The 15,088-nt window shown below is 39.0% G+C and overlaps 1 protein-coding gene across 1 annotated transcript in view; it reads right to left on the bottom strand.

Annotated features, from left to right (window-relative positions):
- Positions 1-369: 369 nt before the first annotated feature.
- The window catches only part of ODF2L (outer dense fiber of sperm tails 2 like), a 40,577-nt gene continuing 25,858 nt past the window's right edge, over positions 370-15,088 (bottom strand). Inside the window, exons 11-18 of the mRNA XM_087719352.1 lie at positions 14,288-14,423; positions 13,780-13,890; positions 11,702-11,806; positions 11,414-11,572; positions 6,771-6,856; positions 5,858-6,020; positions 3,763-3,888; positions 370-506 (exon numbers count right to left, since the gene is read on the bottom strand). Coding sequence (XP_087575478.1) covers positions 378-506; positions 3,763-3,888; positions 5,858-6,020; positions 6,771-6,856; positions 11,414-11,572; positions 11,702-11,806; positions 13,780-13,890; positions 14,288-14,423 — 1,015 coding nt within the window. The 3' untranslated portion in view covers positions 370-377. The remainder of the gene's footprint in view (positions 507-3,762; positions 3,889-5,857; positions 6,021-6,770; positions 6,857-11,413; positions 11,573-11,701; positions 11,807-13,779; positions 13,891-14,287; positions 14,424-15,088) is intronic.

Raw genomic sequence — 15,088 nt, 5'->3', positions numbered from 1 at the left:
TTATGACTTTGAGTTTATTAATGTTAGGTTTTAAAAAATAACAACAGGATACTTGTTGGGTTACTCCAGTATTATGAGATTATCTTCCTCCAACGTTCTTGCTACTTACATCACTTCAACATAGATTTCTATATCAGAGTTAGTATAGCTGTTCCTCTTCTGCATTTCTTCACTCTCAAGAATTTTCTGGAACAATTATGCTTGGTAAAGATTTTTTCAGCAGATGTTGGATACTTTGCTAAAAATTAACAAAAATACGAATTTTGGGGAACACAGTAGAAGGAAACCTAAACACAATGAGTTCCATGCTATAAACACAGACAAAAATCTGTTTCAAAATGTGTTTTAGTTTGTGGGGGGGAAAAAACCAAGGAAATTTAGCCAAACATAGTTACATAAGAAGCTTTCAAAAACTTCACATAGTTTTGGACACTTTGGTTTTGGTTTTCTGATCTTTGAAGACTGTGTTCTAGTTCCTTTAAAGACACTTCATGACGTTTATCTCGCTGGGAAAAAAAAGATAAATAAACATTACTAACAAATTTACACATTGCTATTTTCAGCACCAAGTGCTTGAAGAAGGAAGTTTTCAAGTAATTCAGGGTTCTTAATGTTTTTTTTTTAAAATATTCAAGTAGGGAGGCCAGCTATTTTCTCATCTGGTCAGTAAATACTGCTGCATTTGGGAGTGCTGGCTGTAGTAACCACTTCTAGTTAAAAGTGATTACACAAATGACTGTCTTACGGAAAGGTTTTTAAAACATATAGTAATGAATAACAGAGTTGGAAAGGATCTTAGAAGTCTTCTAGTCGAACTCCCTGCTCAAGCAGGAGACTCTATACCTTTTTAGACAAATTGTTGTTCACTCTCTTTTTAAAAACTTCCAGTTTTGGAGCACCCACAACCTCTGGAGGCAAGCCTGATAAATTGATAAATTGTTCTAAAAATCATTGCTCTATAATGTAAACCTATAACATATATACATATAAGAGGCCTGAGTTTTGTTTATAGGTATACACTAGTCACAATTATTTCCATAAATACTTGAAGTGGAAAAATCTGATATAACAATCTATTTTCCGTAATGTATTTTCAGTACATGTGCATTGTACATGCATGTGCATGTGTATATATGCTCCTGTTTGCGTGAAAAAAGATAAAACAAAGGACGTGTTCTATATTAACTCTATGACACTCTGCTGGTGCATGAATTAAAATTAATTCCATGTTTATAACAATAAATTAATAAGTTATTTTTAACTGTCAGCCTAAAACAAAAACAGAAAATGCTTAAAATATAACAATGGCCCTGACACAAGAAAGGAAAGAAATATTCTATTGAAGCAAGAATTTTAAGACAGATATGATCTGTATCTGCCAAGTGTTCTGATGCCGTGGTTGGAATGGTTAATTCAAATAAATTAAAGCTTTGTGGTGAAAAAAGTTACTTGATTACTTGATGCAAGTAATATTCCACAAACACCCTGCAAGAACATGAAACTTGGTACATTTATCAAAAGGAAAGAGGGTGACTCAACAGAAAAGCACCTATTCTTATATGCATAAGGCCCAGATTCAATCCTTGCCATCTCCAACTAGGGTCGAGCAAGATTTTCATCTGTCGTAGCTATCCGTTCTCTCCTTCCTAAATGAAAAAAGATGGAACTCTGGGAATTCGTTTGTGAGCCCGGTGAGATCTTGTAGCCCACCCAATGAGTGCAGATTTAGATACCATTCTAATCTCTGTACTAAATTTTCACATCAATAAAAAGCAACATGAGCATTCTATGCATGCTTCACACTTAGCTGCAAGATCTCCAAGCTGTACTTTTAACAATGTTTACCTTGGAAGATTCAGCTTTTAAGATTATTAAACCATTTTGACAAGTACAACTTCATGTTGTGTGTCAGTTTAGGCCTTTCCTGGTTAAGGAGGCTCTCTGCTCGGTCTTTTCCCATTTCAACTATTGCAATGTGGTCTACATGGGACTAACCCTGAAAAATATTCAGATCTGAATGTGGCCATGTAAAGAATCTTGTACGCCCCAAGGATGGGGCACGTTACACCTCTGTTGTGTGAGTTACACTGGGTACCGGTTTACTACTGGGTCCAATTCAAGGTATTGGTTTTATTGGCATTGATTTTTATAAAGCCTTACATGGGGATGGGTTATGGGGATAGGTTACCTGCAGCATGGTCTTCACCCTACTGCATTAACCTGCTGAGGGAGAGATGGTATGTTCCAGACCCCATCAGTCTTAACTGGCAGAATCCGGGAAGAGAATATTCTGTGCAATTGCCCCCGCCCTTTGAAACATTCTCTTCCCAGAGACACCACAGGCCCCCACTTTCTTGGACTTTTGGAAAAGTCTAAAAACCTGGCTCTGCTGTCTTGTTTGGTGCTCACAAAGGAGCACTTGGCCTTGGGGCTGATTAGTACCCGGAAGGTCCTGCTCCCGCCTATTAATTAATTTTTAATATTAAATTTAAATAACTTTGCCGCTTATAGCAATAGACTTATATACCACTTCATATTTGAATTGGTCAAAATGCAGACCAATTTTGTCACTTCATTTGTTTTCAAGATGAGCGCTTGGCATTTAGACTTATATACCGCTTCAGAGTGCTTTTACAGCCCTCTCTAAGCGGTTTACAGTGTTAACATATTGCCTCCAACAATCTGGGTCCTCATTTTGGAAGGATGGAAGGCTGAGTCAACCTTGAGCCAGTGAGATCTGAACTGCTGAACTGCAGCTAGCAGTCCGCTGAAGTAGCCTGCAGTACTGCACTCTAACCACTGCGCCAGCTCGGCTCTTATATACAGTTTTTACATTTTCATATTTTACTTGTTATACATTTTATTTCTACATATTTGCTCAGTGGCTCTCTGTGAGGGAGATGGACAGTTTCTAAATTTTGATAAACAAATGAATAAAATAAAAATATATGACTATACTCACTAAAAAGTGTATTTTAGGATTGCAGTTAGGTTTGTTTGAATTTCTCTCCATCTGTCTTAATGAGATTTATCATTTGTTAGGGATCTGATCCCAAATGCCCTTGGTTTAATTCAATATCCTGGCAAGATCCATGCAAGGAAGAAACACATTGTAATATTACATGGTGAATTAAGTACATTGTTTGTAAGTCCCTGTTCTTATTTGCTCCAAATTACGAAATGCATTCCAACCGGCCCATGTGTGAGGAGGGGATATTTAATCCTTTCCTTTCAGGCACTTCCTTTTCAAAATTTTGCTTCCCACCCTTTATAATGATCACAGCCAGAAAAAAAAAATGTAGATAATTCCCAATGGATTCTTAGAAGTAAGGGCATATAATTCAGTAGATAGAGAACATGCACAGAAAAGGCTTTCTGTAATTGTCCAATATTGTTAAGAATAAAAAGTCTAGGCTTTGAAAAGAAAAGAATAGATAGCAAACAGTAGGAAGTGAAGATTAAGTGTTCTACAAATTCATACATTTGTAGATATTGATTGACAGCACCATAGAATAAATTGGAAAATGTATGTGAAATAGAGAACCACATCTAATTAGCTTCTTTAAAAATAAACTATACCTGATTTACTAGATACAATGTGTTTGGTCTTTTTAAATTCTTATGGAAATCTAATGAGTTTTAAAGTTTAAGGCAAATTAAAGTAATACTGAAATAATAAAAAGAATTATCAGTCTTAAGCTAGATGAAATGTTATTGCAGTACACACATCTAGCTTTTTGATATGAAAAAAAGTCTACTTACACTGTCCAGTCTTTTGGATAGCTCTTTCTTTTCTTTTTTCTTCTGTCTTAATTCATTTTCTAGATCCAATATTTTCAACTGAAAAGATCGCTCCTTAGAATTAATTTTTCCTAGTTCCTCTGCTAACTGTAAGAATTAAACATCTTAAGGTTCACTTGAATTACATAACTTTTCAACTTCAACAGTAAACTATTTTGTTTCTGTGAGTGGTCACCAACATGCTTGTCTGTTATAGAAATCTATATTTTTTAACAGAAAAATGTATTAAAAAATAGATTGAAATGATATATTTATGATTTGTTTACATTAACCTTCAAGTTTAATATGAATATTTCCCAAAAGACTACAACCGTTTTCAATAATCACTCAAATAGAAATGATACTAATTTTATAATTTTGACTGCCAACTTCTTGGCTCAGACTAAAATATCAAATTTTACTTTTGTTAAAGCTGTATCTATCTTTGAAACCAAATATTGACTGAACCTTTGTCCACTTAGAGAAACTAATTGAACATTTTTTCCTAGAGAGGAAGGTTATGATCCAGAAAAGAATTTTGGTTCAATCCTTGCTATTAGTTATATTATCAGAGAAAGAAAAGCTCCCTTTGTGGATATTCCAGCAAAATCAATTTGCTGCAATTTGGTTTTTTAAAAAGATAATTAGTTATTTTATCTTATGTCTCTCTGACTACATTTTTGTATTTGTTTATCAGGATGATTTTTTTTTTTCAAAATGAGGATTTAAAATTTATTTTTCTCCATGCTTTCCTTTTTTCATGGATTAATTTGAATTTAAGCAGATTTTCAGTATGTTTCTGTAGGAGCTACAAAACCTGGGGGTGGAGTTAAAAGAGAGATCAGCCTAAAATCCCTACATAGACACGAACAGATTAAATCCAACACCCATTGAATTCTGTGGACCCTTATCTAAATCCAGGCAGATGCTAACTGTTAGTTGAGAAGATTCTAAACCGTTAAGTAATAAATCAGTTTAATTCAGCCTTCAGGTGGAACCTGGTCTTTTACACCTGAATAAACTGTCTAATACATTATATAAGAACATGCGTGGAGATCAAATAAAAAGGGAATCAAAGGATTTTCTCTAAGATGGAAATTATTTAAAGGATAGATACCCAGACAGAGGCATGCTTTAGACGTACTAAAGATTAGGCATACTGCCATTTATTTTAGTTGTCTAAAGGCCAATAGGAATAAGAACCACTAGGTTTCAGATAAACTGAGCAATTTATTTCAAGCATAGTTCTTTTTTATGCATCTTTTATACTCCACCTTTACATTTCACTACAATGTTAAGAATTTAAAATTGAATATGTCTTTACACATTCCTGAATGCATTTTCCTTTCATAAAAGGCACATTGCTAAATATATATATTTTGCCCTTTTTAAAAACCAAATTTCACAATAGTAGGAAATCCAAAAGATACTTATATTACGATGTGCAATTAGTTTAGAGGAACAATTAGGATGGGTTTTGATCTAGGACTTTTGCACAGGAAGGGAGAAAGGAAATTGGAAAGGAAATTCTTTTGTAATATAACAATTGTTCTGTGATTATATATAATTCTCCTTTAATCGTAATCATTGTGTGTGTGTATCCTCGGCTTACAACAGTTCATCTAGTAACCATTCAAAGTTACAATGGCACTGAAAAAAGTGACTTCTGACCATTTTTCACCTTACGACCGCTGCAGTATCCCCATGGTCATGTGATAAAAATTCAGATGCTTGGCAACTGACTCATATTTATGACGGTTGCAGCATCCCAGGGTCACATGATTCCCTTTTGTGACCTTCTCACAAGAAAGGTCAAGGGGGAAGCCAGATTCACTTAACAACCATATTAATAACTTAACACCTGCAATGATTCACTTGACAACTGGGCAAAGAAAGGATATAAAATGGGACAAAATTCACTTAACAAGTGTCTGACTTAGCAACAGAAATTTTGGGTTAAATTGTATTCATAAGTTGAGAACTATCTGTATAACTATCTGTAATTATCTGAAACGTATCTGAAACGTATTATTCTTAATTTCATTAACAAAACATTCACCATCAATATTAATTTTACCTGTTTCCTTCCATCTTCCAAAGCAGCTTCTAGCTGTCTTGCTAAAGCATCATATTCTGTAAGTTTCTGTTTAAACTGCAGTTCGGTTTTCTGAAGGGTATCTTCTTGAGTCACCAACTGATTTTCCAGTTCTGTGTTTTGCAATTCAATTTCTTCTAGCTTTCTTTTAAGTCAAATATATATACAAGTGTAAGAATACCACACAGAGAAATAAGTAGGAATAAGTAGCTTTGACTGGACTACTGCAACGTGCTTTACATGGGGCAGCCCTTGAAGAGCATTCGGAGACTTCAGCTTGTCCAGAATGCAGCCGCGCGAGCAATCGTGGGTGCACCTCGGTTCACCCACGTAACACCTATCCTCCGCGAGCTGCACTGGCTACCTATTGGTCTCCGGATACGCTTCAAGGCGCAAGTCGTCACTTATAACGACTATGAATACCTTCATGGTATTGGACCTGGATACTTGAGAGACTGCCTGCTGCCAATCACCTCCGCTAGACTGATTAGATCCCACAGATTAGGCCTCCTCCAAATTCCATCCGCCGGCCAGTGTCGACTGGCGACTACCCGGAGGAGAGCCTTCTCTGTGGCTGCTCCGACCCTTTGGAACGAACTCCCCATGGAGATTCGAACCCTCACCACCCTCCAGGCCTTCCGCAAAGCCGTTAAAACCTGGCTGTTCTGACAGGCCTGGGGCTAAAGAGCTGTTGCCCCCGTCTTGAATGGTATGACTGTTGTGTGTTTTTAAATTATGTATTGTTATGTATCGTTTATTTTTTATTTTTTGTCTGTACCCCCCCCCCTTCCCTGATTTTGATTTGTTAGCCGCCCTGAGTCCCCTTCGGGGGAAAAGGGCAGCATATAAATATAATAAATGAAATGAAATGAAGAAAAGCAAGTATCACACTTACCTTTTAACTTCCTCATATTTTAGCTGAATGTTGTAATTTTCCTCCTCCAAGGAAAGCTGTTTCAAAAATTCATCACTATGATTTATCTGTTTAAAAAAGGGGAGAAATGTTAGCATGTTAGCAAAGATATATAGGAATGGACTGCTGTGAAACTAGCTGCAATATTGGTGGATAAACCCACTGTAAATACTAACTAGTCGGATTGTATTTTGCAAGAGTAATATACAAAAATCCAAGATTGTGGAAGATCCAGTTCAGGGAGAATTGCGATAGCACTTAGACTTATATACCATTTCACAGTGCTTAACAATCCCCTCTGAACAGTTTACAGAGTCAGCATATTGCTCCCAACAATCTGGGTCCTCATTTTACCGACCACAGAAGCATGGAAAGGTGAGTCAACCTTGAGCCAGTCAGATTTGAATGCTGGCAGTCAGCAGAAATAGCCTGCAATCCTGCATTTTAACCATTATGTACCCACAGCTGTTTTCAAGAATTGCTTTCCCATCTGCCCTACACACAAGAAGGTTTGGACATCAGGATCAATTCATTAGATCCTGTTCTGGTTCTTCTCACCTTCTGAATTAAGCTTAACAGGAAATGACCATTGGCTTACCTGAACGGTCGTTCTCTGGGCGCTGCAGGAGAGTCCAAGCATGGGTTAAATTCAGTCTATTCGCCCAAGGACTGAGTTAATTTTCTTAGCCGTGCCTCCTCTCCTCATTGAGGACCAGTTCAAAAACGAAGGTGTTGGTCTGTAACAGATGTGTGCACAATGTGTCTTCCAGTTATGTTCAAGTGTCTTAGCTCCACACCGCTGAAGCGATCCCGAAGAGAGGGAGTAAACCCCAGGGTGGGGTTGGACTCTCCCGTAGTGCCCAGAGAACAACCGTTCAGGTAAGCCAACGATCATTCTCCTGTGTGCTGCTTGGAGAGTCCAAGCATGGGACATACCCAAGCTATGCAGTCCCAGGGAGGGAAACAGAAGCATCCAAGGTGCGTGGAGTCGCTACAACTTCTTGTAACACCCTCCTCCTAAAGGCGGCCTCGGCTGCGGTGTAGGAGTCAATGTGATAGTGTTTAATGAATAAGGTTGGAGAAGTCCATGTGGCTGCCCAACATATTTCCTCCACGGGAGCCTGCGTCACCCATGCGGCCGTGGTGGCAGCACTCCTTGTAGAGTGTGCCATTACCCTTGGTGGTACTGCTTTGCCCTGTTGTAGGTAGGCCAACTTAATACAAGCCCTCAGCCAGCGACTGACTGTAGAAGGAGAAATCTTCCGTCCCATTGAGCCTGGTTGAAAGGAGACGAAAAGTGATTCGGATCGGTGAAAACCCTTCTTCCTTCTGATGTACCTGTGGACCGTCTGCCAAATGTCTAGCTTGTGCCAGGTGTGCTCTTTGGGATGCTGAGGATGAAGGCAGAAGTAGGGAGCACTACTTCTTGAATCCTGTGAAACAGAGAGTTCACTTTCAGCAGAAAGGCCGGATCTAACCAGAGACTGATGCGGTCAGCATGAAATATACACAAGTCTTCACGAACCGAGAGAGCTGCCAGCTCCGACACCCTCCTGGCTGACGTAATGGTTTGAGGAAAACAGTTTTCAAGGTCAGGTGCCGAAGACCAATGGACCGGCTCAAATGGAGTTTATATGAGAGCTCTGAGAACAAGGGGAAGGTCCCATATGGGAAACCTATGAACAGTTGGTGGATGTAAGTTGGAAGCATCTTTTAGGAAGCTTTTCACCTGAGGATGCTGCCCCAAGGACACTGAAGAATGTCTAGTTAAGATTGTGGACAGGGCAGCAACTTGGCGGCAAAGAATGTTGGGTGCCAAACCCTTGTCCAACCCCTCCTGCAAAAATTCAAGCAGCTGTGGTACTGTAGCTTAAGCTGTGACGATATTGTGGGACCGGCACCAGGAATCGAAGGCTGCCCAGGTGGCGTCATAAATGTGAGTCGTGGAAGGACGGCGTGATGCCTGTATGGTACGAATGACTTTGTCAGACAGGTTGTCTTTCCTCAGGAGTTCCCCCTCAAGGACCAGACAGCCAACTGGAGCCAACTGGGATCTGGATGTACTATGGCCCCCTGGGCTGAGGGAAAGCATCTCCTGAGGTATACTCCATGGTCTGCGAGTGGAGAGACTGACAAGGTCTGCGTACCAGGATCTCCTGGGCCAATGAGGTGCAATGAGAAGAATCTCTGCTCCTTCTGCCAGAATCCTCTGGATCACCTCTGGAATGAGCGGCAGCGGTGGGAAGGCGTACACGAGGCCTCTCGGCCAACGGCAGCGCAGAACATCGGTCCCCTCCACTTGTGTTGTGGCATATCTTGAGAAGAACCTCGAGAGTTGAGAGTTGAGAGTTGGCCAGACTGGAGAACAGATCGATCACTGGAAGCCCGAACCTGAGTGTGATCTGGTGGAAGGTGGTCGGATGAAGACGCCATTCCATGTGGTCGATGGTCGTCCAGCTCAGCCAGTCCGCCCTCACATTGAGAAAAATTTCTTGAAGCTGGGGCAAAGGACTAGGATCCCTAGATGGCTGTCCAGATGAAATGGAGTGTCTTCTGGTCCTTTCAAAGGTCTTTTCTAGAGCCCTATGCCTGCGGGCCTCAGCCTTGGATATGGCTTTGTCACCTCTGGAGTCAGGGGTCCCCTTCCCTTTAGTGCCCTTGATCCCTTTTTCCACCTCAGGTGGATCTGGCCTACTGCATTTCAATGAGGGTTCTGGATTGTCCTCTGGCGCCCTCTTGCTTCTTTCAGCCATGATGTCTTCATCTGTAGTCTTCAAGGCTACAAAAGCAGTAGGCCTGGCATAGGCGCAAGTCGATAGAAGCTGCGTGCCACGCAGAAACGTCCTTTGGACGGGAATATGACCCGAGGGCCAAAGCTCTGCCATGCCGCTCGCTGTAGGTCTTCTTGGGGGAGGGAGCCTTGTCAGCGCCCCGAACTAAGGCTAAAAAACTCCCCCGCGGCTATCTGCTTGCTGAGAGTGAAAGTGAAAGTGTGGTAGCTGCAATGGCTGGAGCTCGAAAGCGCGCCAAAACTGCTTCAAAGTGGCTGCCGTGCTTCTTCGGGTGATAAGGGAGCTACCAGATGCAATCCAGAGCCTCCGCCAAGATCTCCGGAGATAAACAGTTAAATGACAGCTGGGGGGGGGAGAAAGCCTCCTGCCGCCCCCGCCGCTGGACAAGTGCCCCAATGAACATCGGCTCTGTTAGCAAATGGAGAGCCAGGAATTTCCTCTCAGAAGTTTAATAGCAACTTCGTTTTAAAGAGTAATTTTTCTCCTGACTATGATGATGACAAAAATAAGAAAATCTCTATCTAACTAGGAGAGTTCCTGGCCTATTCACCCAAAAACTGAGGAACTCCCCAAAAACGCATCCGAACTGGGCTGGACTGAGTATTTGAACTGGTCCTCAATGAGGAGAGGAGGAGAGGCTAAGAAAATTAACTCAGTCCTTGGGCGAATAGACTGAATTTAACCCATGCTTGGACTCTCCAAGCAGCGCATAGGAGAATGGACTTGTTTTCTATTATTTCAACAAGTGTTCAGCTGAGTCCATCTTCATTTGCTGGAAAGGGACTTACAAACATATTAGATAAACAAAAAAAAAACAAAAACCCTGCCTTTGAATTTCAAAAGTTGTGTGTATTGCTATGCAGCATGCAACCATGTATTTGGAAGCACGCTTGTTTGGATAGTGACTTCTTATTGAAACCGCTTCAATAAGAGAGATAAAGATAATTTCAGCAAAATTGAAATTTTGTAATCACTGTATGTCAGAACATTTTCAGACAGCTGTTAAAAAGTATTGCTCCTGAATAAGGTATGTGGATGGAAGGATTGCTTGCACGGAAAACTCTCAGCATAACTCTCTTCGCAGGGTTGTTGTTGGGGAGAAATAGGAGGGGAAAGAAGTATTAGATATCTCTGCCACCTTTATAAAGGTGGGATAATAATAAAATAATAAACAATCACATTATTCTTCCATTTTATTATATCAGCTTTGTTATTTGCTAGCTTCAGGCCAATCCAAAGTGTTCTTAAAATAGATAGCAATTAATTTTTTTTACATCACCTCGTGCCTCCCTCACACCCATGTACCCTCTTGACCGGTTCCACATCCCCATATATATTTCAAGATCCAACCTTTTCCAATCCACACTCCCATTCCTCTCCAATCTTTAACCCCTCATCATTTATCAAGAGAAAATTCCAGTTCCAAATGGCACCTGCATATAACATTTTTAAAATTCCCAGCGGAATGCAAAGTATTTGTTCAATTGTTACTACTGAAAAGACACTCATTTGCGTCCCAACTACCCTTCCTATCTAGGAGCAACTAATTTTTGAATAATACTGGTCCCAAAGTATTGGGGCCATTTTATTTCCAAATCCTCACTTTGAAATGAATCTGATATAACACCTACTTTAAAAACAACAGAAAAGAACAATTTGGGACGTATAATTCCTTGAAAAATTGGAGTTAGCTTTAAAAAAAACCACACCCATTTTTTTTTAAAAGTTGATGATAGCCAATGTTCAGGATGAGAGCCAAGTTGCCAGTTTTTAAAAAAATATTTTTCGGTGCTGGTTTAAATATCAAGCAGGAAAGTTTTATTCTCGAAGCACCTGAGCCTGCAGCTCCCTAAGGGTTTTGGATTTTTCTACGCAGCTCTTTTGGCAGGAGAGTAGGCTTTCCTGATACTTCTGCAGTTTCTCTTCAGCTGCTTTCTGTAAGCCACGGGCAAATTCTACCTCCTTCTGGCGAGCCTCCGTTTGGCTCTTCATCTGCATAATGGCATCAGGAGTGGAGGGGAAAAAACATAAGAGTTCAGTCACTTTGTTTACTTTCCTGCAATCAAACCATAAACCAAAGAATGGAACACAAAGAATTTACTATAGATTGGAACCACCTACCACATCCCTTTCTACATCTCTGCCTTCTGTTATAGTTCTGCTGTCATGCATGATCTTTTCATATCTTGTTTTCAGTTCTTCAGCTTCCATTTCTAATTTTGCCACCTAGGACAATATTTTATTTATTTATATTATTGTCATTTATATACATATATTAAAACATACATGCAGCAATATTATTTGGACTAGATTTAGGATCGGTTCCACCACAAATCCGCGAAGCCCTTATCCGCAGAGACATAAGCGTGAAGACTAATTTGCGCCGTTCTAAGCGCTAAGGAAAAACGCGACCCTACCGCGATGACATAATCGCGGAGGGCAAAATCGCGCATTCCCAAGCACTCAGTACCCTAAACCTAACCCTAACCCTAAAACAAACCCCTAAACCTAATCCTAACCCTTACCTTAATTGAAGTCGGCTTTCTGCCACGGCGCCGTTTTAAAGCGCTTCTGTTGCCGCGCTGTTGCCGCGGCGGTGATGACATCGCGGCTTTAGCGCCGCAATTTTATCACCACGATTTTGACTAGCGCGGTTTTGTCATGCCACGTTTAGGATCATGTCACTTAATGGTGAACATAGCATACTTGACACACAAAGAGTATCATTATTTAGCATCCCCTTCCTTTGTTGCTAAAAGCCTATTTGGTGTAATGGTTAAGGAATCAGACTAGAATACAGGAGGCTGTGAGTTCTAGCCCTGCCATAGCCACAAAACCAGCTGGATGACATTGGGCTGGTCACTTTTCTTAACCATAAAATTGATGGACTTCCAGGGGAGGAACAGTGAAATAAACTTCTCCAAAGTAGTGGAAATGACAACGCAGCAAAGAAAAATAAGAACAGTTCAACTGAACTTTCTAGACACAAAGATTGTCCACTTGTGCTCTGGATGGCTGTTCTTAGGCACCAAGAGACGAGAGAAGCCATCAAAAGCTCTTAACAGTGATGGAGACTTTAAAGACACTGGGATCATCTAATCTCACTTTTTAAAGCCTTTGGATTTACAATTATTTTAAACCTAAAAGAGCTTTCCCATACAAGAAGTTTAAAAAACTACCTGGTAAGTAAATCTTCATCCCAGAACCAAAGAAAAATTAACTTACAGCTTAAAGAATTTAAAAATAAATGCAAAAAGCTAAGTAGGAATTTAACTGAAGAAACTTTTAAATGAATTAAGGTAACAGACGAAATTAGAATATTAAGACTTTTGCTAAAAAAATTGAAAAGCTGAGTAAACAAAATAATATCTGTGTGGGAATATAATTTTTTAATCTATTAGGAATGTTATAACTGGCTGAAATTTGAAAATTAAAAAAAAAACATAGAAACCTAGACTTTGTGATTACAAAAATGGAACACTAGAGGGGACTAATGTTCCAGACAAGAAAGAGAAAAGTGCAATTTACAATATGACAAAGGCATGACACTAGACATTTCAGAGGAGTTTGAAAAACTGGGACAGAAACTTGAGAGCAATGAATCTCCAAATGTATTTTTCAAAAATAGATTCTATAGAAGAAATGAAAATTGTGAAAGAAAGCAATGTGCCTATGTAAAACCCATTTATTTTGCTCAGCTGGTGTTAAAAAAGGAGAAAACAATAACTTCATATTTTTTTCTTATCACTTCCTATATATGAAATACAGCACGTGCCATTTTCATTTTTTTCCTCTTGCAATGCAGCTAACTTTGAAGATTTTGATGGGATAATGTGCATGAGATTGCTTTGTTTTGATTTTAAAATGAAGTGTGTTTTTTATGTTGTGCATAGCTCCAATAAATGTAAGGCTCTAAACCAGAATCCCTTAAAGTGGTCATTATTGATTCCCAAAAGTTGTTGTTATTATTATTATTTTTCATAGCACTATTTGTGAAAATAGTATTTATTAAATTTTCAAAAATACATGTTTTGGGATTGTTGAACAATCTGAAATTTATGAAGAGGTTTATGACCTGAATAATTCTGCTCTAAACTGCGGTAGGATTGCTAGAATAATAGGAAATGCATACCTTCAATTCATATGATCTATAATGAGGAAATGCTGTATCATCCAAATTATGTTCATGGCAAACTTACCTCAATTTTATACTGTTCAACCAGTTCTTCTTGTTGATGCACTTGTTCATGTAAACTTTTAAGTTCCGCTTCTGCAGTAATAAAATCTGCTTCCAAATCATCTAGGGATGCCTAAAATTGAACACAACTTGTATAAGCACTAGTCGTGAAAAATGTAATTGTGAAAAATGTAGTAAAAAAACATTTGGGATTCTTAAATGTAGGATACATAACATTCAATATTATAAGCTGAATCTTATATTTACTTCTGAATAAGTCTCCTATTAAACTGAAAATCTTTGTTAATATACATTTTGAAAACTAGAATGAACTTTGAAAGCTTTCCATCCAAAATGAAGACTTTCACAGAAGGATTAAGCAGGAAAAAAAACCTGTCTATTTCCATTAGTGTATTTTCAGCAAATCAAGACAGTCCTCTAAAATTATTTAGGGAAAGAAGTTCTGGAATTTCATTGAGGAAGTTAGACTGAGTAACGCTTTACTATAGATAAAAGTTTCGATAACTTGCCTTTAGCCTTGAATTTTCTGTAGAAATCTTTTTATTTTCAGAAGCAACAAAATTAATCTTTTGGATAATCTTGTTCGTTGACTTTCTTTCATCCTCTTCTATTCTGTTTAGATCCATTACAAGGTCTGTGGTCTGCCTTTCAAGTTTAAAATACAACACCTTTAGCCATTAATATGTGTAATAGTACGTGTAATGCTATTTAATTGTAAATGCATTGCGATAATTATAATTGGTTTAAATATGTTTAGATGCATATCTTTATATATAGAAAACTGTGTTTCAATAAATAAAATTTACTTATTCCAACTGATGACATGACAAAAAAAGACTTCATTAAATTAATTGCTTGGGAATTTAAGATTTATTCAAGAGTAGCAATGTCTTATGTCCCTCTACTTTGTGGTATGTTGTGCTGTATTTTTAGCAATAGCAATAGCAGTTAGACTTATATACCGCTTCATAGGGCTTTCAGCCTTCTCCAAGCGGTTTACAGAGTCAGCATATTGCCCCCACAGTCTGGGTCCTCATTTTACCCACCTCGGAAGGATGGAAGGCTGAGTCAAACTTGAGCCGGCGAGATATGAACCGCTGAACTGCAGATAACAGTCAGCTGAAGTGGCCTGCAGTACTGCACCCTAACCACTGTGCCACCTCGGCTCTTCTCAGCAGTCACCTTAATAAAAATTGCAGTGACACCCAGTTTGTATGGCTCCAAAACACTGCATTATACAACTGCACTAGAAAAGAGGTGTATGATTTTATCTATGCTATTCCTAGTAACTAATCAGATTAATTATGACA

The sequence above is a fragment of the Thamnophis sirtalis genome, unplaced genomic scaffold (genome assembly GCF_051295495.1).
Source record: "Thamnophis sirtalis isolate CommonGarterSnake01/CBP01778 unplaced genomic scaffold, rThaSir2_p1.2 scaffold_7, whole genome shotgun sequence".
Classification (NCBI taxonomy): Eukaryota; Metazoa; Chordata; class Lepidosauria; order Squamata; family Natricidae; genus Thamnophis; species Thamnophis sirtalis.
This window is presented reverse-complemented; position numbering and strand designations above follow the sequence as displayed.